At 42.1% G+C, this 25,995-nt stretch overlaps 1 protein-coding gene across 14 annotated transcripts in view; it reads right to left on the bottom strand.

The window, feature by feature from the left end:
- The window catches only part of LOC120738212 (calcium/calmodulin-dependent protein kinase type II subunit gamma), a 39,857-nt gene continuing 13,862 nt past the window's right edge, over positions 1-25,995 (bottom strand). The window contains exons 5-23 of one of the 14 annotated variants that reach the window (XM_040039384.1): positions 25,920-25,985; positions 21,411-21,483; positions 20,193-20,295; positions 19,645-19,728; positions 19,248-19,342; positions 18,696-18,818; positions 18,465-18,548; positions 17,263-17,305; positions 16,407-16,469; positions 13,796-13,836; positions 12,968-13,051; positions 11,057-11,101; positions 10,855-10,909; positions 10,565-10,645; positions 7,928-8,068; positions 5,487-5,562; positions 5,284-5,378; positions 3,758-3,994; positions 1-2,585 (exon numbers count right to left, since the gene is read on the bottom strand). In XM_040039384.1, the coding sequence (XP_039895318.1) occupies positions 3,762-3,994; positions 5,284-5,378; positions 5,487-5,562; positions 7,928-8,068; positions 10,565-10,645; positions 10,855-10,909; positions 11,057-11,101; positions 12,968-13,051; positions 13,796-13,836; positions 16,407-16,469; positions 17,263-17,305; positions 18,465-18,548; positions 18,696-18,818; positions 19,248-19,342; positions 19,645-19,728; positions 20,193-20,295; positions 21,411-21,483; positions 25,920-25,985 (1,585 nt within the window). In that variant the 3' untranslated portion in view covers positions 1-2,585; positions 3,758-3,761. The remainder of the gene's footprint in view (positions 2,586-3,757; positions 3,995-5,283; positions 5,379-5,486; positions 5,563-7,927; positions 8,069-10,564; positions 10,646-10,854; positions 10,910-11,056; positions 11,102-12,967; positions 13,052-13,795; positions 13,837-16,406; positions 16,470-17,262; positions 17,306-18,464; positions 18,549-18,695; positions 18,819-19,247; positions 19,343-19,644; positions 19,729-20,192; positions 20,296-21,410; positions 21,484-25,919; positions 25,986-25,995) is intronic. The other 13 variants (XM_040039385.1, XM_040039390.1, XM_040039388.1 and 10 more) reach the window with 13 other exon arrangements.

Genomic DNA, 25,995 nt, shown 5'->3' with positions numbered 1-25,995 from the left:
TGCTGAAATAGTATTTTTATTAAATACTTTCAAGATCCAAGTTTGAAGAATAACAAAGCTATGATGAAGACCAACTAACACTCAGACAAACACTTGATAGTCGTCAATTCATGGTTGTATTTCATTGTACATCATGATCATGCAAAAAAACTCCAGCATCCATGTGAAGGCTGGGGAGAAAGCGCAGCCCAATATTATATCATTACAACGCAGGGAAAACATCGAGGGCCTCATACCAAGCTACGGCTCCTGAATCTATTTTTTTTCTTTAAATTTTGCTTTTTTTTCAAATATTTTTCATGTCACCTATTAAACATTCTGGATGGAGGAAATTCATATTTCAAAAGATGCAAATATCATATATTAACACTAGCTCCATCCGTATTCCGGTAGGTACATGGTAGAAATGTGTAACTGAAACATGCATATAACTAGGTCTTCCCGCTCTGCTTCGTGACATGTGTAGGTCCCAAAAACCTGCACGCCCACACCAGAACTTTCTCAAAACTCCTCCCGACTGAGCAGGCACGATTTAAAACCACCAAGGGTAGATTAGATAAATAAATAATTTAGTCCTGATCAATATCTATCATTTCATTTTGTCTTTACTGCTTCCCTCTTTTCCCTTTTTTTTTTTTTTTTTTTTTTAAATTCCTGTGTGCGAGGGACAGTGCAGAACTCCAGCTTGGCAGATCGGCAAATTACCAAAACGACAAAGTTAACAGCAACAACAACGAAAGAACTCAAACCAGTAACACGGAAACAACAGAGAGAGAGAGAGAGGTACAAATAAACATCTCAAGAGCAGAGTCTGAACACAGAGGGAGGGGGAGGCGGACACCTTGCAGGTTGGGGGGTGGGGACGGTTTCGGATACAACTGTCGCACATGGATGGAGACGATTAAGCAGCACGGCGAGGGCGGCGCCGATGGTTGCAGCAGCGGTGTGGATATGTTACACAGCTTAAAAACACCACCAGGCGTGCGCGTGTGCATAATATGATATGAAAAGATGGCTCACAGCATTGTGGGATCAGGACTAACGACACTATTATGAAGGTCTTCATATCTAAATATGCATCTATTAGGCTGAATTTGGGGGGAGGGGTGTTCAAACTACTTTTCAACCTGTTATTTTTATTTTATTTTTATTCCCCGTCTCAAAAAAAAAAACAAAAACCCAAACAAAAAACAGTCGTACGGCCATGGATCTAAAGCTGGTAGCCTACACAAGCGTGTGTATTCATGTTTGTCGTGATCGGTTGGAAAATTTAAATTACAGGGGAAAACAAAACCCAACAACAAATGTTGCTCCTAATCTACTCGGGGAGGTCACAGAGGTCATGGGGTGATTCCCACTGCCCAAGTGCACAGGATGAGTGTCTCTTAGATACATGTACATATATTACACTTTTCTACATATATCTATACATACACTGTATTTACACAGTGATTATAAACAAACCAGGGCCTTGCAGAAAGCAGAGAAACAGCGTGGGAGGGAAGGTTAAAAAAGAAACTGGTTAAAAGAGAGAAGAGAGGCGGGAAGGGATTAATGAGGGAGAGGCGGCAGCAGCAGCCCACTCTCTCCCTCCACTGCATATAGACATAACAGAACCTGCTAGCAGCTAAGGTTAGCTTTAAATTTGCACAATAAAAATCCCTCATTTTTAAAAACCAAAAAACAACAAAAACTCAGCTGCTTTAAAAAGGAGCCAGAAAACATAATGAAGCGAAAAGGCTCCGGTTATTCACAGGAACGCAAAAGGGATCAGGACGCTAAAAATGCAACAGAACACATACCACCCCCCCACCCCCACAATAACACAGTTTCCATTCTGGTGAAAAAACAAACAAACAAACAAAATAATAATTAAACAAGCACACAAACACGTAAAAAGCCTAAAGTTCTACACTTTGGTGCGTCATGTTTTTGATATCAAGTTTCTCTGGTCATCGACTGTCTGACTGAGCCAACCTGATTTGTTTTTCCCTCTTTAATTCAGTGGGGGAAATAACAAACTAAAAATCTCCCTACATCTTAACAGCAACAGTCCAGGTAGTGAGCAGTTTCTACCCAGTAATCCCTAATGTGACCAAAATCTCAGCTGCTAACTTGACACTCCTCCCTGTTCCTCCGTTATTAGATAGTGAATATAAATGCTTGGTTGGGTTTTGGTGGTTTTTCTGGTACATCTAGTCATAATTTACACAGTATATTCATAACTCATACTCATAAACTGTCACAAGTTCAACTGTAAATCCTCTGCTCCCCCAGGACGTCTCATCTCGCGCGGGCAGAAAAAAGATGGCTGCCAGGGGAGGGACAGAGGGCAAAGACGCGCCCTCCAATCAGGCGCCAGATGCATGCATCATCCCATGGGGGCGGAGTCTTGTGTTCAGCCAGCCCCCAGCAGGTCAAAGGAGGGACAGGATTGGTTGGTATCGTGGAGAGGGATGCGATCTCGCCCGGCCGGGCTCCTGGCACTAGCCAATCCACGCAGAGGACGGACCTCTTAAACACGCTCGCTGAAAAAACACTGCCCCCCAAAACACACACTCCAGTAGACTGGAGGCTCAGGACCACTGGGAGGGGAGGGGAGAGGAGAGAGGATAGGTTGGTACCACAGCTGGAATCATCAGAATGTAAACAGTTCCAAGAATAGTTTGAGTTTATTGCTGGTTCTTATTTTTGTTGTTTCACTAAGTTTGTGTTTTTCTTACAACATCACAGTCAGTGCTGCTCCAGGACTATCACTGAAATGAACCAATCACATTTTTGCAACCTAGGGATGGCAGGTGTGTCTTCAAGGCTTTCTGCCAGAAAGGCTTTTCTTTAACTTAAGTTCTTACTCCTGTCAAAGCATCTGATTTACTGATAACCATCTTCGCCTAAATCTAACCCAGATTTCTCTTCTTTTTGCTTAAATTTGATCAGATTTTCCATTTTGGTGGCGCAGCAGTTATCACTGTTGCCTCACAGCAGACAGTCCTGTGTTCGGACCTTGATAGGGCCCTTTAGCGTGGAGTTAGACTGGAGGCTTGTGCTACTTTGTGCTAGTTTTCTCCAGGAGGTTCAGCTTTTCCTGTCACTGCCCATCTGTGGCCAGATTCTTGATCTCAAGAGTTTGGCCACAGATGGGCAGGAAAACGGCCACAGATAACAGTTGATGATTAAAAAAAAAAAAAAAAAAAATTCGAATAATAGTCCAACAAGTCCTTCCATCATCCATCATCATCACTTCCTTTTTTCCTATCTTCCTTCCCAATTCTTCCCAAAACTTCATTTCTACCTTCTTTTCATCTTTCATCCCTATCAGTTTTCCTTCTTTCCTTCCCTTCTAACCTTTTCTCCTTTCCTTCCATCCCATAACACCAAACCAAGCCTTATTTAAGCCAGTTGAAATAGTCCATGAAGCACCATTAATTTGAAGTTGAGGAAACAACACCAACCTGTTGATATCAGATACACTAAATAAAGTCACATTAGGGAAAAACAATACAAGATTAAAATGATCAAGGGTCCAGGGGTAGTTTCAGGGGGCATTTTTGGTCTGCCTGCAGCAGAGATTCCCAGCTGGATGTGACTACTGGGATGTCTCAACATTACTAAAAATATTAAAAAAATATATATATTTTAAATATTTAAAACTGTCTCCTGTGGACTATTTAGACTTTTCTGTAACCGATCATGTTTAACCCAGTAATGCAGAAACAACAAAAAAAAATAAACTCTTGTGAGGAGTAAGGATGTGTACCTGATCACTGTAGTGGTGCAGCAGGCGCTCCAGAGCAGTGGAAGTGGACGTTAAGCCACTTGCCATCGCGGCGATGCCACACTCTGGTCTCCTCTGATTGGCTGGAACGGGGGCGGCCGGTGGAATCCACGAACTGTGTGAGCCGGATGTAGGCGATGCACGCGGCGTCCTCGCCGATCAGGTGCACGTGTGGGTTGAGCAGGGTGGTATGCACGGGCTTGCTGTTTTTGCTCAACACTGCACAAAGTAGAAGATATGTCCATGGTCAGCAGCGACCTCCAAGCATGACAAATGAGCTGCAGTTCCTTCAATCCATAATCGGGTCGTACCTGAAGTTTCCTCACGTTAAAAGGTGAAACAACCATATTTAAGCCTGGCATAAATTGGTGTGTATAGCTGATTTCCCCTTCATTTTTTAATGTAAACCGTGAAATCACCCATTAGTATTTATTAGGACGTAAACTGTAAATATTAAGGGCTTGGCTCACTGAAACTATTCAAGTCACTTCAGTGGACCTCTCGTCTTTTTATGTTACAGTATGCCATTTACGTGTATGTCAGTTTTCTGTGTTGATGTGATGCAACAGTCCATGAATGCACCATGCTAACAAAGCTTAGCCCTTCAACTTCTCATGCATACATGATTTCAGTGTGGCTGTGTTCATATTTCACTTACAGTCTATGGATCACAGCCCTCACTGGATACAGAGACACCACAGGATTAACTCACACTGACAGCCAAGCAAAAATACTCTTTGACTCTTTGACATTCACTGGGAACAATTCAGCTATTACTGGAAGAACATCTCGTCCCATAAACTGTGCAGTTACCAGACTTGCCAGCTTTACCTATAGGAGTCTACAGTGTACCTCACTACATGCTTTAATGCCTGGTACTAATACTGTATAGTGTATTCTTCTGTTATTTGTTTGTTTGCTTGATTTAAAAAAAAAAAAAAAAAAAAAAAAAAAAAAAAGGCTGACCAAAAGGTGTTGGTCAAGGAATACTACAAGAGTTGTCGTAGCTTTGAATTCTTGAGATCATTGTTCTTTTTTTTATTTTTTTTATGCACTTTTATTTAGAATTTATTTTTTCATATTTAAATCCTTAAAATAAATATTTTAAAAACACAATCACAACCATTTTTGACAGATACTCGTCTTAACTAAGGGCTGAACACTAGTTCAGGCTGTGGATTGACAGAAAAATGAGGGACTGGATGTGTACCATCATCACGGTTACATTTTCCTGCTTAAATCAGGAATCTTGACCTTCAAAATTCAACAATTTCCCTTTTATTTATTGGACATAATTCTGTTTACAACTAACTTGAAAGAGCCACCAAAGCTGTATGAGCGGAGCTTCTTTTCTTTAAATAATGAAATAATGATGAGTTGCAGTTATAAATAGTCCAATAGTGGAGTTTATCCACACTGTCAACTATTCTTGCTATATCCTAACTTGCCTGGTATTTCAAACCCCTTAAAATAAACGGTATATTATGCAAGTAAAGAAGAAGACTCACAGTTTTCAAAGTAGAATTTGTGAAAGTCCATGCCCTCCACCAGGTTTCCCAGAGCCTCTGGTTCGAAAGAGGTGAGTCCAGGATCGCAAATCCTCCTGAACATGAAAAAAACGAAAACAAGATGAGCCTGTTACCAAATTGCACTCGTTTTCACTCACAGAAAGCATCTGCTGCTTTTCACTTCTACACACAGTTGTACTCACGTGTAGGCATCGAAATCTCCATTGTTGATTGCTTCAATCAGCTGCTCCGTAATCTTGATGATCTCCTGTTTACGAGCTGCAGACAGAACAAGAGACAGAAAGAGGCAAACAGATGGCAGCTGGTGAGATGCCAGTTGGAAGGTGAGACAATAACAGTGTGGTGGGTTTCTGCACAATGACATTTTGTCTCATCGCTTCAGCTCCTGCCTTCCTTCACGCGCTCTTCCTCTGTGGCTACGGCTCAAGTCCCCTCTTTAACCTGGTCGCCCGGATCCAAAAGCTGCCTCGTCACCGGAGCTCGACCCCCATCGCTGTCTCTCGCTCAGCTTCTCGCCTTTGCTACGACACAACAACTGACTGAACACGACTCTCCGCTGTGAGCACACACTGCCAACCAAACAGAAGCAACAACTCCGCTAGTAGAGATCACAGCCTTCCTCACTCGAGGCCCACTTAGCTTTCTCCTGCTATGACCAACTGTTAGAGGCACAAGTGAGCAAACTTGCCAGACTTTGATGGTTTTATTCCCTCAGCTATTCCATGAACTGATTAACAGTAACAGTCTGATCAACTTCAATCCCTTTCCTCTTTAAGTTTCTTTATATGTTCTTAGTTAACATCTGTTCCACACCAAACAAGCCATGAACCTACAAGTTTACCATTTATTTATGCTAGTTGTTATTCAGTGTAAAGTGCCTCACACACTTTTAAAGTAACAGTAAAACCAAATGAAGAGATTACACGTGGTACAACCCTCCTCTCCACAAAATCAATCAAGCGATATTTTCTTCTAGTCAACAAATTCTATGAAAAACACTAAAACCAGCAATAAACCGAGAGCACTGCATTTTATTCTGTGCCTTAAAAGCTCTACTGATTTCTAAACACATCAGTGAACCACACTGATGGGCCAGACGACATGCTTGGTTATTAAAATCAGCATGAGCGCTACAGCTTATCTTGACTCGTGTAGTTGTTAAGTTGTTCCTTCTACTTTTAAGATGAAAAGCAGAAACAATACAGACACTCCAACGAAGTTTTATTTCATTACTCGGAGCACTTAAACAACAAATATCAAGGGTTTGTAGTAAATAATCGCTAAACATCCTTTCACCTGCATTGTCAGGATTACTGCTACTATACAGTATTACAGTATTATCTAGGTCATTTTATGTTAGTAGTTCACAAAAACTGTGTTGCATGCCCCACTTCAGGAGGAAAAAAAAAAATGAATTCACACCTCAAAAACCACAATTTCTGTTACTAATGATGTAAAAAGTGAAATAAAGATCAGCATGACAGACACTTGGGAAATTCACATTTATTTTTGCTGTGAAAAATAAAATCATATTCATTCATTCATCTTATTCATTTTCCATGTTTTTCTCATCTATGGTGCACCCACATAATTTGAAAATCACTGCCATATCTAATGGCTGCCTATTACGATTTCAGAGATTATTACTAAGAAATTGTAGTTTAATAATACAATTTGCTATAAAAGTTCTTGCCATCTACTACTGGTGTAAATGATCTGGCATGTTTCTATACATGTGACGTTAAAGACAGCTTTCTGACGCGATTCACTGAATTAAGGGGGCATTAATGTCTTTTTTTTCCCCACCTGACAAGTTGTATCATTACTTCAATAATAAGGCATGAACACACCTTTAATCACACACACACCATCTGGCTGCCTGAAATACTCAGAAGGGCAACAAAACCAGAATAACCTCTTTTTCTTTCAGCTGCTCCCTTTAGGCGTCACCACAGCAGATTAACTGCCTCCATCTCACACTATGGTTAAAAGTTAAACCAGCTCTCTGCATGTATTCCTTCACTACATCCATGAAACCCCCCTGCAGCTTCCTCTTTACCTTCTTCCTTCCATTCTCCAATATAGCCACCATCACTCTTCTGCACATGTCCAATCCATTTCAAGCACGCCTCTCTAACTTCATTTCCAAACAGCTCATCCCGAGCCGTCCCTCTGACGTCCTCATTTCTAATCCTGTCCATTCTAGTCACTCGCAATGAAAATCTTAGCATCTTCAGCTCTGCCTCCTCTCCTTTTGTTAGCATCACCCTCTCCAAGCCACACATTATAGCAGGTCTCACTATCAACTTTGGAAATCTTCTCTTTTAGTCTTGCTGTCATCGTTTTGTTGCAAATCAGGCTTTACTTCGGATTTTTGACCCGGGTGTTTAAGCTCATCGGCCTTCACTACTTCAACATGGTACTTAAATCAAGACAAGTTAACTGTAAAGAAGCAAAACTGGCGACCAGACGACTTATTTAGAACCAGCTGAAAAAAATAAAAAATACTCAAAAAAAACCCACTAACACACTCAAGGAATGCAGAGTTTCAGCGAGCAGCAGGTAACAGTGAGGCGATGGCAGGGAAAACCGAGTTAGTCAGTTAGTGCGGATGTGTTCTTACTCTGCTTAGTGTTGCTTTTAGCAGCGACAGTGTTGCTCCCTAGTGGAGCGGCAGGTATGGATGACTGTGAGAGTTCAGACTCGGGGCAGGAGCTGTTGCCTGTGCTGTTCCATGCAATGCGCTTTACGTCATGCGGTGGAACTGAAACACACAAGGGGTGGTCAACAAACAAAAACATGTGGATGGACAACAGACAAAAATGACAGAAATATGATCATTTACACATAACGCGCACACACTTAGCTCATGCAGGGGAAAAAAGGTTGATGAAGGTGATGTGGGTTAGTACATTTGGTAGAATAAGAAAGAAACAGCTAACATTGCGTTTATGACAGACATGCAGATGGGTGACATGAGGACAGGGTGGTAGCTGGAAGCCAGATCAGTGCCGCTCTGATCGTGATGCTGTGCGATGTGGAAGTCAGTTAAATGCCTGCTCTGCTCACATCTACTCTACTCATAACGCTAATACACATTAACATTAAGCCTCCTCTGATGAACTGGAGCACTGAGCAAAGAGACGATCGAAGCCATTGTTTGTTATTTGCTCAAGTTATGCCTGTGGGGAAACTTAGCATGTTCAGGAAGGAAGGCAGGAGTGGAAAATGCACACAGGAAAGAAGTTAGAAGAGGAGGAGGAGGAGGAAGGGAGAGGGGGAGAGATTAGATTGTACTTTAGTGCAAGTTTGCCTTGCAAGAGCAGGAGGATGAAGAGAAGAGGTCAACAGACTAGAGGAAAGATGATAGAGAAAATTTGATTGGTGAAGAATGGTGTATTAAGAGAAATGGAAAAGAAATTAGAAGATAAAAATACACACACAAAAAAAGAGTACAGGAAGACTGAGAAGGTGTGAGGACGTGACGCTCTATGGCGTGCAAGGTTCCATTAAAGTCAGACAGGCTGCAAGGTCTGTGAGACTGGGCGACTACTTTAGGACGATCAGCCGCAAGGTAAGCAAGACTTCCTCCAGATGGAGCCGTCACATTAGGAGGACAAGGGGATAGATGTAGCCATCACCAAAAAATAAACGCACACGCACACACGCCCGCGCACACACACACACACACACACACACAGGTTTCAGGGTTCCCACAGTGGCCCCGATGACAATAAAAATCTGTGTTTTTGAAATGACTTTCCACTATTAGAGTTAACATGAGAAGAAAAGAAACATAAGACGGGGTCTGTTATTTTTTAAAAGTTTGATCAGAGCACAGTGATGTTAAAGGAGACCGTGTCTGTTACAATAGTGGATGCTCATGTTAAACAAAGTGTCATATAGCCAGAATAAATTATATGTTTTTTCCTGCTCTTGGTTCTAGATGATATCAAAAACACAATTAAAACGGTCGTCTGATGCACCCGTCCCCACCGTCCGCTGTTCAAAACCTTCTGTTTGCAGGGGGCAGCCAATCAGAAAGAAGTTAGCGTAAAGAAGGGGGGTTGAAATGAACTATTGATCACACAAAACAACTTTAGTAGAGTCAAAGCATTAAAAACAAGATGGTGTTAAAGGAGCATAACAGGTTCCCCTTAAAGTGTCCATTAGAAGAAGTTACACAATATCTGTGTTGCCTTGCGCGCACACAGCGAGCAAGAATGGAGAGCAGGAAGTGTGTCAGCAGTCAGTGTGCTTAAAAAAACAAAAACAAACAAATAGCATGTTTGTCATAACTGCTGAAAGATTATTCCAGTTTATTACAACCTAATTTCAATAAGACTGCATATAAACTAACTGCTCATATCTGGAAACGCAGTGGCACTGTTGAGGTGAAATCCAATAGGCCAAAAACACAATTGACCGATTACCCAAGATGTAAAGCAGTGACTTAGTGATTTGGTGGTTTTCGAAGAGAACATGATGCTGATCGTGTGGTCACAGTCAGAAGACTTCGCTTGAAGCACTTAAAATCTGCCTGTTTACTGTTTTTAAAATTATTGAAGCAGTTTGGGATCATCTTGACAGAGTAGAGCAAAAGGGAGGAAATTTTTTTTGTGCATTTGTGGGTACGGGGAATGAAATATTAATTAATTATTAATTATCTGAATACTGAAATGTCTCAATGGAAACCTGAGTCCAAGAAATAGTTTTGCTACTGGGGAAATAAAGATTTGTCATTTAATTCAATGACTTGTTTCTACAGGAATCTGTCATTTGTCAATGTGCAGCAAATGCTACTGAAAATAATAGTTTTCAGAGCAAGCTAGTGCTGTCGTGTCCCCATGATCCTGTTGAAAAACTGATTATTTAAGCCGTGTTACACAGCATTAATTGGAAAGCCGTTGCTACGAGACGGCCAAATGGTGTCGTTATGCTAAAACTACCAAACTAAGATCAAAAATGCAATAAACTGGAATTAACCTACAGAAATTTGTAAAAGCCAAACATAAAGTTGAATCATTTCAAAAATCTAAAACCAGTGGGAACCCTAAAAGAAAAAAAAAAAAAAGCTTGGTGGATCAGAGTGAGGGTGGGGGCTCAGAGATGTAAGACGTTATTGCTGGTGACTACAGAAAGCCAGGGTGGGAGTGGGGGGTGGTGGTGGGGTGGTGGTGGGGTTTTTGGGGGGGGGGGGGGGGTTATGTCCTGGCTAGAGGTGCCCGTATAGCTTTCCGGTTGCCATGGATAAACTTACTGGCAGGTGAGCTTTGAGGTGAGGGCAGAAGTGGGGGCATCTCCTCTGTGGCGCTGCCCTGACTCAGCGCCGTACTGTCCGCTAGAACACACATACAAAACGCAGCCAGACACACAATAAATACACACATACACACACGACAGACACAGTCAAAAGTGTGACAGACACGCGTCGTATCTCAGCACACCTGCCAGTCAGTACAAGTCCAAAAATAAATTAAAAAAAAAAAAACTCACTAAATGGGAGACAGAAAGAGAGAACAGGATAAAGGGAATAAAACACTGGAGTACCTTTCCTACCTTTCATTTCCTCCTCGTCGTTGGTGGCATTGCTTTCTGTTGATCCCTGAGATGCAGAGGAAAGAGACAGACACATGCTGAAATCAAACGCTGCCAGGATCCGGCAGGATCGAGCCCATCAGGTGCGCGTGATGCTCTGCGTCGGGCTTTCAGACAGAAATAAAAACAACAAAACACAAAACATACATCTCACCTTGACGCCATCGGGAGCATTGTGCACCACTGTGCTCTGAGATTCCTGCGATACAGAACAAAACAGTTAGTCCAAAATATTGTCCTCAAACAGTGCCTCTCAACTGGATTTAAAGTGGGCCCCTTTATCTTTTACCTCAGCCAAAACTTAAACATCTTCACAACAGCTAGTGGATCCAAAACTTTCAAGAGTGCCCGTGGCAATGGAGAGGAGATACTTATTTTGGGCTGTAACTAATGAACGTCTCGTCTATAAAACACCAGAAAAGAGTTTGTAATTTCCCCAAACGCTGGTCACACACTAACATCTTCAGATGTTTGTTTAGTCTAAACACAGAGATGCTCTCAGAGAAGACGAAACACAGGGGAATCATTTGCTGAGCTCACTCAATCAATTAATAGCCTCATCATTTCTGGTCTGTTATCATTTATCAGATTTTACTGGAACTACACCGAGATAATGAGAGCATACAGCGTTATTGTTTTACAAAACACAGTTAGGAGAATTAAATGCATTAGCTGCAGTTTTCTGTTTTATGTGTGAAAGTATCATAAATATTACTTTGAAAAAAAAAAAAAAAAAAGACTCAGATTCTGTTAGCTTTTAAATAACCTCAAAACAGACACCTGATACTTGACCCGAGACTTCACAGAGCAAAGAAAATGTGGCCACAGTCCCACAAGCACTGGGTCAAAGAGTTAACGTCCCATTTTAAACTGGAACAGTTTAAATACAACGCCCGAGGCTGCACCCAGAAGTACCACGAGATCTGGCAACTGTTTCTGTCCCATTTCAGGACGGAGCTTCTTTCCTTTCACCACACAGTCTGTCCTTCTGTTTGTTTTCAATTCTGCTCATATAACCAATAAATGCATAAATTACTTTATGGAAGGAGTTTTGTACTTTTGAGTCCTGAGTGCGAATCCATAAATAAAAAGCTTAATAACTATTATTACTCAGTTTAAAATATTTTAAAAAATACTAAATAACAAACCCTTGAGAATGAGAAGCTGCTCAGATTTTGCTCAGTTAAACGGGTAATATTTCATGATAATTGCTGCAGGTTAACAGTAGGTTGATTGGCTCCGTGTAGTTTTACCGTGTATGCATTACATAACTGGGGAACTGCTCTTTGAGCTGATCATCAGTTTCTCTATTAGACGGTTTTTTAAACATAATATCTGTGTCTTTGGGGACCTGTACCTCCAGTTGAGAAGCACTACCAAACCAACCCGACAGTGTTATCCAACCACAACACTACAAGATGTAATTTAATGCATGCTAGTAAAAGCTTCTCAAAACCACAGCATGCTAGTGCTGGATTGGAGCACAATGGTCAAGTTTTTCACTACAATGAGGATGCCAATGGGGATGTTATGGATGGTGCGAGGTTAGAATGACAAAGAACAGCTGGCTAAAATATGTAGATGACAAAGAAAGATGTTAGGATGGGAAAAAGATAAGAAAGTAGCCGATTGAGGATTATATAGAGATATAAACATGGGGGCCATTACATAAGACTGAATTGTACTCTGATATTAACAGGTGGAGGTCTCCAAACGGGGTCTCGACAGCTTTACGAGCTGCCACTTTAGGTGCACACAGTCCTGCAAACAAGGTCATGCTCCTGTGGCTGACAGGGTGCACATGTGCACCTGTTTAGATTTTTTATTTTTTTTTTAACTAAATTTAAATAATTTCCAAAAGTGTTTCACCTAAATCAGGAGCACATGTGCACCACGGTTGGTAAGCTTATTGGGACAGGGGATGTTACAGAGCAAGGCCTCCTGGGTGGTAGATGAAGGATGACAAGCAGATGATGGAGGATGAGGCCCAATGGGTTACTATGCAACTACTGAGGGAACAGGGGGGATTAAGAGGCAGGGCTGACACTGCGGCGGCCTACTGTACCATCTGTGCGTTCGTTGCCATGTTGGTGTCTTTCAGGGCATTGATGGCGCTCACTATACTGTTCTTACTGTTGTTGGTAGAAGGCTGGGACGAGAACGCAAACACTCAAAGTGAACACATACGTCACACACACATAGAGAAAGATGCATTAGAATTGAAACACGCCTTTCAGGAAACGGGGCTAATGTTGGTGGAAGCTCCCGGGCTATTGAGAGCTAACAGGGTAAATGAGAGGGTGAGTGCCACAGAATGGCCTCTAGATCATCCCTTTTACTGCCTCACTAACTCTCTATGCCGCTCCCACTTAACTACACAGAGTGACCCCTGGGGCAGAAAAGAAAAAGGAGTGGGGAGCGAGATGCTTAATAGCAGCAGAGGCTGATGGAGATTGCTGGGAAACAGAGCAACAGACATTTGACTGAAACTGACTAAAGGTGAAAGAATAAAACCAGCATTACGGAACTAATATTTATAAATTATGAGTGAAAACGTTGGTTTAAAAAAAAAAAAAAAAAATGTTAAAAACTTGTGGAAAGGACTGCAGGATTATGGGATCTAAAAACACGCCATAGAAAGAAACTCCTCTGCAGATATAAAACAAGGTCAATGTGAAAACGGAAAAAAAAACAAAAAACCTTAAAATGAATAATAACTACTGCACAACAAAAGATATTCATTGAAATAATAGGAGGAAAAGTGCGCAAAAGAAAGACTGTGAAAGACAGAAAAAGAACAGAAGGCAGAAAATCGAGGTCAGCTGACAGAGGAGAGATAGGACACCATGTAGCAGAACAAAAGAGGGCAGAGAGGTGATGAAGAGAACCTTACCTTAGCAGAATCTGACTTCTTGTTGAGTAAACTTTTGCATGCTGTGGAAAAAAGGAGGATAGAAGGGGAGAGAAACAGGTAGAAAAGTTAAGATTTACTGATGATGATAGTTCGTTCGTACCTCTAACCTACGTTACATCTATGAATCCCCAACACCTCAGTCACTGTGACAAAGTAAGCTTAGATGTTTCCAAAGCACAACATGCATTTAATGGATTTCTCGGGCATTTTACGCCCCTTGGCTGTACAGGCTGCTACACTCTGCAAAACCCATTCACATCATAATCCATTCATTGCCATCTGGGGATATAAGAGAAACCTGAGAGCAAAGTAAACTTCCTCAGTCCATTTCCTGCCTGGAAGACCCCAGCAGATCTAGAAAGAGAATGATGGCCAGACTCAAACTGCCGCCAGGACTGACAGTGATGAGCTAGGTTAATGTAAATCATTGATTTCCTTTAAGGGCTCCAGTCACTTTTCCTCTCAGTCTAACGCTCTCAACTCTCTCTTGCTTGCTTTTCTCTTGTTTTTCTACCAACACACACAGGTTCCAAAAATCTTATCTTGAGTTTCTTACCTTCCAATAGGAAATTGGAGAGGGATAGAGGGGGAGGGAAGAGGGGGGAGGGTTGTAAGAGAGGGCTTAGTATTTCAATACATGAGAGGAGAGATAAGGGGCACAGCATTTACAGCAGCAAACAATATCAAGTGAAAACTCATGCTCCCTAATCTTGGCTGTTGCATTGATAGCAGCTTATACTTTGGCCTGGCCATGCAGCATCCAAAGGGGGGAAAAAAAAATAAATTTTAAGTTTAATTTTCAGTTTTCATTTTCATTCAAAAACTAGAGAAAGGAGAGCTGATTGTTCACAGTGCAAACATCTGCTCTTCATTTGGCTACATCTTCTATCAAGCAGTCACCAGGGTGCTAATGTGACAGCATGGGACTACCACGTTCACATGCTCTCTAGCACAAATTTAACATGGCAAGATGGGTAGAGGTCAAGGTGACCCACAGGACGAGGGCTTCACCACTCGAGCAAGATTCTAGCTCGGTGATGAGAAAGGAAAAATGTGTTAGAAAGCATCTGAAGGTGTGTCTCCCGAGAACATTTTGTAGGAATTAACCACACAGGACACCCACATGCGAAAGGCAGCAAGGCAAAAACCGAATTAGAAACACAGAGAGATGCTTCAAACTCACACTTCTGTCACATTCTGCTATAATGCCATTAAAAGGAAACATCATGAGCAAACGGCCAAGCCTTGCCTCAGAAATACTCAGAAGTGCAAGGAAGCAGTTATAGGTTTGCAGTGATGAGTGACATCATCAGAGGACCAAAAGCCAAAAGCCAAGAAAAAGAAAATAAAAAACAAAAATCTTGATTATGGATGACTTAAAAGGAGGAGAGATGAGGAGTCCAATCTGGAGTGATGATGTCACACATATTTACAGAAACTTACAAAACAGGCAACTTGGTCCAGTCTCAGTGAAGGAGCCCGCATTCGGAGGGCTTTAGCTGACAATTAAAGCACCACAGGCACCCCGAATCTCAGCGCACCAATCACACATCCTAGGATTAACACCCGCCTCCCCTTAGGTGTCTCAGGTGAAGTTATCTCCCCATAAACATTTTACCTTTATCCTGCCTACAAACAGATCCTATGGAGAAGTGTATAGACACTGCAGAGCAAAAAAGATCCTCCGTTCTAAAAAGGGAGACAGAGAATCCAGTCTGCTCTACATTGCTTCTAATGTACTCAATCCATGGAGCCACCATTGGAATCGCCGACCTTCACCACCCATCTCCACCGGGCAGGATGAGAGGAAAATCTGATTTTAATACTTTCAAAACAATCCCTCCATCTAATGTGGCAGACTTGCTGCCACATTAGCTTGTGGGGTTCCTGTCTCAAGGGGGAACTTTGCTTTGAAAGTACTAAAACAGACCTTAAGAGGGGGAGTTGAGACGTGGGATGCCTTTAACCTCAAGAGATTCATCGGGAAGAAACGGTGATGTTTTCAACAGTAGCAGCACTGAAGTCAGCACTCCCATCCTCCGTCTCAGTTATTCTCCCCTCTAGCTCCTCAACATCCAACTTTCTTCCTTTGTCCCATCAAACCCAGGTCTGACGATGGCAGCACGCCAACCCAGCTCTTGCCGGCCCCCTGCAATGTGAGTTCCCGCCCCCAGGATACATGCCCCTCCTCATCCCCTGCCCCAGTCCGCCCTGTGCGAGCACAGAGACGTAAGGGGTCAGCTGGAGGTCAGGATGGAGCTTGCTGGAAGTGACGCCATAACTAAGTGAAGATGAAATGTGGGTTACGAGGTCACGATCGAATGGCGCTGATGTGTGAATGTAAAAAGCACTTTTTAGTGCAGGCTGACGTAAACTCAAGTGAAGCTTATTTACATGATTGCTACACAATACCCCTAAATGAGCAAAATCTGTGAGGGGATGCATGCTTGTGGGTGTGTATGTTGATGAGGATGCTTGCAAAGGCTGCATGCAGGATTTGGGGGATGGTGATGAGGGCCAACCCTGTCCCATGAAAGAAAGTAGTTGTGTATGTAAAGAGGAAGTGGATGGGCGTGTCTCTGGGACGTACCTTCCTGAGCCAGTGAGGCCGTGGAGGAGGCGGCAGCAGCAGAGTTGGTATGCTGCCGGCCCACTATTGGATAGAAATGCTACAGTTGGGAGGGGCTAAGGAAATTATGCAGGTCGATCTCATGCTGTTCAGTCATGGGCCGAGAAAGCTACAGGGGGTGCTGGCTACAGCCCAGATGCATCTTAGACTTTGATACAAACGGGCCAAAGCAAAGACGTGCACCCCTGTGGATTCCTAGGCCCAGGGTTGAAATCATTAGCCATCGACTGACCAATTACTTAAAGGCTGAGAACAAGGCTTCAACGAAAACAAGTCACTCTCAGCAGGCTGAGATAAAAAACACAGAATCTTAATAGTCACCTGGTTTTATAACACCACACTTTCCCCCAAACATTAAAAAAGAAAAATCTCATTAAAGTCTAGGATTCGTTCTCTCAAACATGCTCCATGGGCAGCAGAAAAGAGGGACACATACGCGCGCGCACACACATACACACAGGGAGAGATACATTAGCACAGACAAGGACATAACTGGCACCCACATATAATCTGGAACAGATTATGACAGAATATCAAATTTCAGGCTGCTAACATACATGATAATGCACTCATAATAATTCAGTAATACAATATTTCTATCATATCACAAAGAAGCTTCATGTTTCAGTTCAGTTTAATGTTGTAAGCAAGCAAACTCCTGGGCGCACACAAAAACATTGTTATTTTGAGAATGAGTGGGTGAGCGTGCGTGTGTGGTGAGGGGGTTAAAAAAGGTGCAGAGGACTCTATCCACTTTCCTTCCTCCACTCCCTCTGCATGTGCTGCGTGGGAGGCTGAGGGCGAAGGGCACACCCACCTGAGAAGTTTCTGGACACCAGCATGGTGGTGAGAATGGCTCCCTGGAGGAGGAGGAGGAAGGAGAAGAGAGAAGTGAGGGGAGGTATAATGAGAGCATGGCGTTTTTCTTTATTTACTTAATGTTGTCTGTAAAACTCTGCCTAATGTTTAAAATAAAAATAAAAAAACCCCAAACTTGTATGCCGTCTGGGGAGATGCACCTTTAACTGTACATTCTCACATCTCAAAGCCCTATATTCCTCTATGCAAATTAATTTAAATGATGTGGCAAAACAAAATAGCTGATACTTGAGGCATGAGTTTGCATCAGTGGCAGTGAATGCAAACTACAGTAACTGGAGCTGGTTGACATTTAAAATGTTTCCAATAGAGGAAAAAAAAAGCAGAGGTTCTCAAAAGTGAAATGTTCATATGCAGCAATTTAGAAGATCAAAGACTTTGGCAGACATGTGATCTCAGAGTTTGGCTGATAGTTTCGATGGTTGATATCAAAGCAGCATAATTTACAAACCGAAACATTTTAAACCTCGCAATCCAAAATATATGTCGAAATGATATAATAGACAGGGCAGGTTTCAACAGCTTCACAGCAAATGACAATGAATGAGATGCACAGCACAGCGAGTTAAAGTATTTTCAATAGTCTCCAAAAACAGACGCATAGAGTGAACTCGAGCTTTCCAACACTATTGCATTGTTACATTTTAGAAATAATCGTCCAAACACAAGTTTCCTTATTTTTGTGCTACGTTTCTATGCTCACACAATAACTAACTCATGAAATGTCACGCACAATAACACCCATATCACAACTACATTGCACAATTATCTAAGATACACAACAATATCTGTGTAGCTTAACATATAATACACCAAACAAGGGATTAGTTACTTATTCACTGCACTGTTGTATTGTTGTGTCTTGTTATTATTATTCAATTCAGTTCAGTTAATCAGTTATATCATCTTTCTCTGCCATGTGCCCCATTCGAGCCATGAAATGCTGACAGATCAAAGTGGAATGATGAATATTTTAAGAGCACCTACATCTTTTAATAAAAGTGTTGACTGATAGATCACATCTCCCAAGAGGAAGAGATGTGGTATACTTCCACGCTGATATTTTGTCCCAGCCCTTTAAAACCACAGGATAAAAAAAAAGTAACCAATCAAGGCTGGTTTAAAGCCTGAGAAGCCTACCTTGAGTTTTCGGCGAGCATTGAACTTGCGCAGACATTCGACTGTTTCCTGTCTGTGCATCATGGACGCCACTGTAGAACGGTGCTGTAAGGGGACAAAAATGGAACAAAATAAGTCAACAGATTCTCAGGGCAAGTATGAATCCGAGTTATAGTTATGTGACGGCTTTAATATGGTAAATCCCTAGGTTTTTCCATAATGTACTCTGTGGTCATTTAGGTGAATACTTACGCAGATCCATGGGTGTTTGAGAGCCTGTTCGGCAGTGATTCTTTTGGCTGGGTTAATTGTCAACATCTGGTTAATCAGGTTCTTTGCCTCTGGGGTCACCGTATCCCACTCTGGAGACGGGAACTGAGGAAATAGGAGAAACAAGTGATACGTCAGTTTTGAGAGATTTCTGGTCAGCTGATCAAGTGGGTTTCTAGTAGATCCATGCCATATGGAAACCAGTGCTTGAGTTAACTCGTTAAAATAGGGAAGATTATGGAGGGGGGGGGGGGGTTTGGATTCACAGAAAACATGCTGCAGTTTTAAAACTCAAATCCCTGCAAACAGGCTGAAAAGTGACTTCATTATTCATCGACAGAGAGGAGAATACCCCTTCTCTGACTCTCACACACTCTCTCTCACACACCCCCCTCTGCAATGCGTCAGGAAGGCCCTGATAGGATCAATAGCTTTGGACCACATCTCAATTGGACACTATTAAATGTTCAAAAACTGCTTAGCAAACCCCTGCACTGCACCCATCACACCTAACACACACACACACACACTTACATCGTATGCCCCAGCTTTGATCTGCTGATAGAGTTTATGTTGATCTTCGTCCCAGAATGGTGGATATCCAACCAACAAGATATAGAGAATAACACCTGACAGGAAACAAAGAGGGGAGAAGTGATTCAGAAAGATCATGTTACAATACCATTTACCGTGGGCAGCAAAGAATAAAATCAAGACAAGGAAATGCAACAGTAAGAAAGGGAAAACTTAGTTATTGCAACACTTTATGAGCACAATGAAGTCACCTCTCTGAGAGAAGCTGCAAGATCATCATGCTCTTTTTTTATGATTCCCATTAACCCCTACGAAAACAGTTTTACTTTTAAATGATACTTAAAAGCTGTTGAATAGGTTCATTCGACCCGAGGCACACACAGGTGTCAAAACTCACCACAGGCCCATATGTCCACAGGCTTGCCGTAAGGGTCCTTCCGCAGGACCTCAGGGGAGAGATAGCCAGGAGTGCCTGCAAACCCTGCCCAACAGATAAATCAGAAGATACAATTAACTTTTATTAAACTCCTGGTAAAGGCTACCTTCATGCCGTTATATAAACAGCTTAAATTATAGCGACCCGTACGCAGGGCCAGATTATGATAGTGTAGAGTCACTAGCAAATACCCATTAATCATTTCATCCCCGCCACAGAGTCAGCCAAGTGCTGGCAGCTTGGCTGTTAGCCAAGACACAATGACCTAAGCATGACCTGGAAAGTGGCAGTGAGCCTCTTAATCAATGCTCCTGCAAATATTCTGTGGCTTCAAAGCAGCAGCAGATGTGAATCTATGTGGCTTGCTGTATGAAAGAAGGCCTGTTCAGCAGTGATTCATGCCCGGTGTAGGAACTATCAAGTGCTAAACACCCAGATAGAATAACAGATCAGGTAAAGGACCTGCTCATTTGATATGCGTGTTTGTGTCACTGTTTTTGTTTTCTTACCAAACCAAGCCTGCTGGTCCCCCTGCACTTCAATAGCAAGTCCAAAGTCTGCCAGCTTCACTGCGGCTCCCTTCATCTTACTGGCCAACAACAAGTTCTCAGGCTGAGACACACACACACACACACACACACACAGAGAGCAAAGCAGAGATCAAGACAGTGAGAGACAGGCAGTTAAAGGCACTCTTCAGTAAAGCCTTTCCTCAGAAATATTTATATTTGATGTGTTTGACACAGCATGTGGGGGTGGGATAAAGGTGTGAGAGCGTGATGGAGAGACAGAGGAGGTAGGGAGAGGATAAGTAGTTGAGAATCTCCCCAACACCTTATATGGGCATGGGTCCGTAGCCATGGAAACCACTCGGGAATCATTTAGGTAGAGCTGCAGACTGCATGCTAAATGGAAAGTGTACTTAGCGCGAGGCGGCGTGTGTGGCAGTGTTGTAAATGGCCGTTGTTTGGGCAGCGGGACATAAAGGGCTGCAGTAAAAAGCCCACTCAGGATAAAAGGCCAACAAATCAGACAGGCAGCGCTCGAGGTTATTCTCTGACATAGTGTGCACACGTACAAAAGCCGCCCACATGTGTCTCAGACATCCCTTGAGATAGCGGGTTTTTTTTCCCTACCCCCCTGCCCCTCACTTCGTAGTTTCAAATTCAGTACATATATTATTAACATCTCATCAACTTAAACTGGGTTAAACGTAAAACTGCAGGCAACAGAGAAGCCATCCTCATCCTCTGCTCTTTACATCTCAACCCATCAGCAATTTGGGACAAATCAAATCTCCTGACGCTTGAAGGGTGGTGTGATGTCACGCTCGTCTATGCCTCCGCCCAAACACAGCCCCCTCACGAGTGAGCTTGTGCACGTATGAGCTCTTGAGTCCTTGCCATAGGTGAGACGAACCCTTCCACGTGATCATGACTCACCATCTCTGTGCTCAACACGAACATACATCATGTGATTATGCACGCGCAGACACAAAAACACACACAGTCCCGGTCAAGGACAGGCAGGATGACAGATCTGACGACAGACAGAGGAGGGCGGGGGCAGTAGACGGCAGTAGAGCAAAAATTGCGGAGAGGGAGAGGAAGAGAGATGGAGCAACTGAGAGCCATCTGTATGTTGCCATGGCCACGAGCAGAGGTGTGTGTGTGTGTGTGTGTACATGTGTAAGAGTGTGGTTGTCATGGAAACGGGCAGCCACTCACCTTGAGGTCTCTGTGCACAATATCATGCTGGTGGATATGATTGACACTCTCCAAGATCTGACTAATGCAGTGACTACGGAGAGAGAAGAGGGGACAGAGGGAGAGAGTGAGACGTGTCAGTCACCACCCTTCATTGCAAAAAAAAAAAAAAAAAAAAAAAAAAAAACACCACACATTTACCCCACATGACTCGTCTGCCAGGCAGAAAAAAAAAAAGGATGCATGGTATTGCCATCATTAGAGAAAAAAAACAAACAAAAGAACCCCCCCCCCAACAACGAGACATCGTTCTTGATCACTGTGACAACTGGCAACATGAAACTGGAGCTGTCGCACAAATGGATTACATATTTTCCAGAGATAGACAAAAAAAAAAATAAGTTCAGACAACCTGCAGCGTTTCCCACAGAAATAGATTCTATTTGTGGCATGTAGTGTGTGTGCTCCACTGCAAGTATTTTAATTGCCCAGTCCCTCGTGACAAATACGAAACAGCATTCAGCGTTGTATTCATTGCCTCTTCAGTTAACCTCTTGTCCCAAGAACCAACTCCACTGCATCAGACAGCATTGGAAACTGTGCTCCTTGCTTTGCTGCACAGCCCTAGTCACATCTGCGTAACAGCAGAGCCAGCTCTCCACCTGCTGCAGGTTCTGGTTGAAGTAGCTCTCTAGCTTGCGACTGATCTCCAGAGCAGAATAAGGACTACAGTCAGCTGAAGTCCATTTGACCATTGGGCAGCTGAATGAGTCAGCCCGGCGGCAGTCCTATTTTACATGCACGTTTGTGAGACAAAAATCATACAGTTTGAGAAAGAAGAGAAAACGAGCTTTACAGAGTTATTTGGTGTATCACAGTAGCAGAAAGCATTCAAAAGGTACTGCTGTCTGAACACAGACAGAAAAATCTGTCCCTGGCTAGATTTGACCATGTGTGTTTCACGTTAGCGTAACTCCTCGACCAGTTTGGGCCAGAGAGAAAATGCAAATGTTTCCTGAAAAATGAGAATTATTCTATAAGACAGCCAAATTACATAATTCTTCCAAGTAGCTTATATGATCCTTGGGTTAAGGACCATATCGTCCTAGTATGGAAAACTGGTTGAGGAAAACAAGAAAACTTCTAACTAGCTAGCAGCTAGTTAGGAGTGATTTAAGTTTCAGTATAAGACTGAGGCGAAAATGTCCCCCAGTAAATCAATCACGGACAACCTCACGTTCTTGGACAACTGGAAAAGAAAATAATGCTGGCAAGGCTGCAGTTATACCTGGGCAGCCTGCCAAGTCTATGTGTGGGGAAACACTGGCTTTTGAGTGATGAATTAAACATTTCAAAAAGCGAGATGTAGTGATGGAATGATAGCCAAAAGACCCAGCTATAAGCGTTTTCCAGGCAAAACACTAATACTGCATTGCTACAGCTTTTGGAAAAAACTGCACCTTTTTGACTTTTAGCTGTATTTTAAAAAGCAGTATGAACACGTCACTGTGGATATAAAGCTTATGTAATAGACGCTTGACGGCCAAGAAAGTTAACCAGTTAAAACAGTTAACTCAATTAATTAATGAGCACACTAGCTGTTAATTGCATCTCTACCGTGATCCCTAAAAGCAATCAATTTTACGTTTCAAACCCATTATCCAGGTAGAGTAGCTTAAAGAACAAATACTACGTATCTGATGTGGGAAGGCTTGAACCATCCAGTCAATAAATCTGTATCCCGGTAGCAATTCTAATAATGGGGGCGTCAATTCAGCTGCCACCGATATCGTTGCCATTATTTCTCAACACTGGCTCATAAGCATGTTTCACACAATCCTGTGGAGTGTGTTGGCACATTACACGTATTCTGAAATTTTCTTACATGCCCGTACAAGACCATCCTCTTACTGTCGTACACACTGTGGCACCGGGTGATGATTTCACTCTCTAATGCTCATGTTCAGGTTAATGGGTCAGATGTCACTTGCCTACAAAGAGTGAAGCCCAGGCTTAAATCATATGGCTTGGTTTCTGTGGGTCTGTTCACAAAGACCCCTACGCTAACTGCAGACAGAATTCATAATCTGCCCACCACACAGCCACAGGAGGATAGTGCAAACAAAGACAAAAAGATTACATGAGACAACACCAACAAAATCAAAGAAAATCATGTAAAATGCCAAATAAAATTTCCCAAGTTGCCAAGGCGAGGTCCCCTAAACACATTCAGTGAACAGTAATACAAGTCTTCACATCCGAGCAGACCGAACTGGCGTTTTTTGCCTCATAAAAAGGCAATGATAATCAGAACTGTTGGCTGACTGTGCAATTGTTTCAGTATTATTTGAATGGTCCTATACAACGCCTATTTTAAGACAAGTTAATCTAAACTTCACATGTCTGAATGAGGTCACTAAGATGCACAGATTATTCAATCTTATCCACAGTAGGTTATTACACACAGACTACAGACAATATAACCTCACTCCTATATTTGCTCTTGCAGCCAACGACGCAACATTTGCTGAGCTCTGCTAGCTGAGACATTTTGGAGAGTGCTACTCTCTACCCCTTTGCACTCACTTCTAAATAATATAGCAGTGACAAGGCTGGATTACACACTTTCTAGCTGATTGATTATCACTTGCTTACAGAGCCGGGAGGGCGCTCGATATGACAGTATATTTTTAACAAATTTTCATTTAAACGTCACAGTTTATTAAATCAAAACAAAAACAAATAAACAAAACAAAAAGAACAGAACTGCATTTTTACTATAATGGGGGGAAAAAAAAACCCCAGAGTGAGACATGTGATTAAAGAGAGAAGGGGGAGAGTGGGGAACCAATGAACTTGTTGACAAGTAAATGCATTTCCTGATAAGAATACCAGCAAGCCAATTACATGCACCGCTGTGTGCTTGTGTGTTCATAAAATGAGAGTATTTATATATTTAATAGGATTATGCTGTTTGTCTGCAGTACCGTGTGTCTGCATGCAAAAAACCCATATCCCAAAAAAGATTGGGCTATTAGTAAGTCATTTAAAACTCAAATGACTGAAAAACAGTACACAAACAACACAATGTTGAGAATGAGGACGACTTTTACATATATAAACACATCCATAGCACAGCATGTGAAAACAAGGATAAAGTTGAAAATTTGTTTTGTTTTCCTTAAATTTCCAAATTTGGAAAAAAAAAAAAAATAAAAAAAAAATCTATGTATCTTTCTTAACCTTGAAGATGCCACATTGTCCCAGTCTTTAAATTATTGTGGTTTAACACCAATGTAAATAGATAAAGACTTCAGTCATGTCAGCAGCTTCATAAAGGGGGCATATTTTGCCGTGCACTGGTCTGGTTCTACCTTTAGGCATGTGTGTGGTTGTGCTCCAGTTTCGCTGGACTTTGTTTTTGGACTACATAACAGTTTTGAGAGATTCCTCAGACAGAGAACTTCACCTAAACCACAGAAATACAGGAAAGTCTGGTTGCATCATTGCTTGGCAGTTTTTGTACGCAGCCAGATTCTCGGTCTGCATCTCTGACCAGCCTTTCCTGTGCTGCGTCACATATTCAGATTATAAAAGCCAGAAACAAAACAAAAGCTAGGTTCTGAGCAGAAGGCTGAAGTACAAAACTTAGTGTAATATCGCACAACCAATGAGGTTAACAGGTCAATAGCACAATTGTGCATATTAAGAGATATCCTCTATTTTAGTAAAAATGGAGAATATCACCACATTAATGATTTTCCCATCCAGTATTTTGCAAAAGTAAAATCATTTCTGAACTTAAAATGGCAAAGAAGTGGGAATGTCAACATCTATGACACAGAATCTTAAATGATTCAGACAATCTGAAAAACCTCTCTACAGACGAGGGACAAGGCTAATAACTAAGATCGTCTGGCCTTCAGACAAAATGTAAATGAGAAGCCTAAGAACACTTTCTAAAAACCAAACACCATTCTCAGTGAACACAGAAGCAAAGAGCACGTCCTGCAGAGTAAAAAGTGCGTCTAGCTTCTTATTGGCACACAGTTCAAAAGCCAGCATTCCTGATGGATTCAACACCGTTTGAGGGTGCTTTAGTGCACGCAGCATCAATAACTTGCACATCTGTGAAGGCACCATAAATGCCAAATAATGTATATATTTAGGTTTTGAAGCAACAAATGTTGCCATCCAGTCAATGTCTTCTCTTTGTAAGATCTTGCTTATTTTCAGGATGACAATAACTGAATTTAAATGAGCATAATGGTGCAACAAATCTGACATCCACTGAAAACATTCCAAACTGTTGAGCAGCTGGAAATCCTTTATCGAGCAAGGATTTTACGTCACATTTTTGTTTTTTGAAGAGGTGATAAAACACAACTATGAACATGCCAGTCAATATGTTTTCATTGCACCATTTTCAAATTAATATAGAATTCAAATCAGTTGCAAATCATCACATTTTGTATTTCTTTATATTTTACAAAGTGTCTGGGAAGAGCAGCTTCATTAAGGGGCATTTACCTGGCGTCAGCCTCACTGTAGTACTCCCTGGCTACAATGTCTTCAAAAAGCTCTCCTCCTGTCACCCTGTAAGGGG

Source organism: Simochromis diagramma, unplaced genomic scaffold (assembly GCF_900408965.1).
Source record: "Simochromis diagramma unplaced genomic scaffold, fSimDia1.1 OVJJ01000402.1, whole genome shotgun sequence".
NCBI classification, from domain to species: Eukaryota; Metazoa; Chordata; class Actinopteri; order Cichliformes; family Cichlidae; genus Simochromis; species Simochromis diagramma.
The sequence above is the reverse complement of the archived record's forward strand: the minus strand, read 5'-3'. Positions and strand labels throughout refer to the sequence as shown.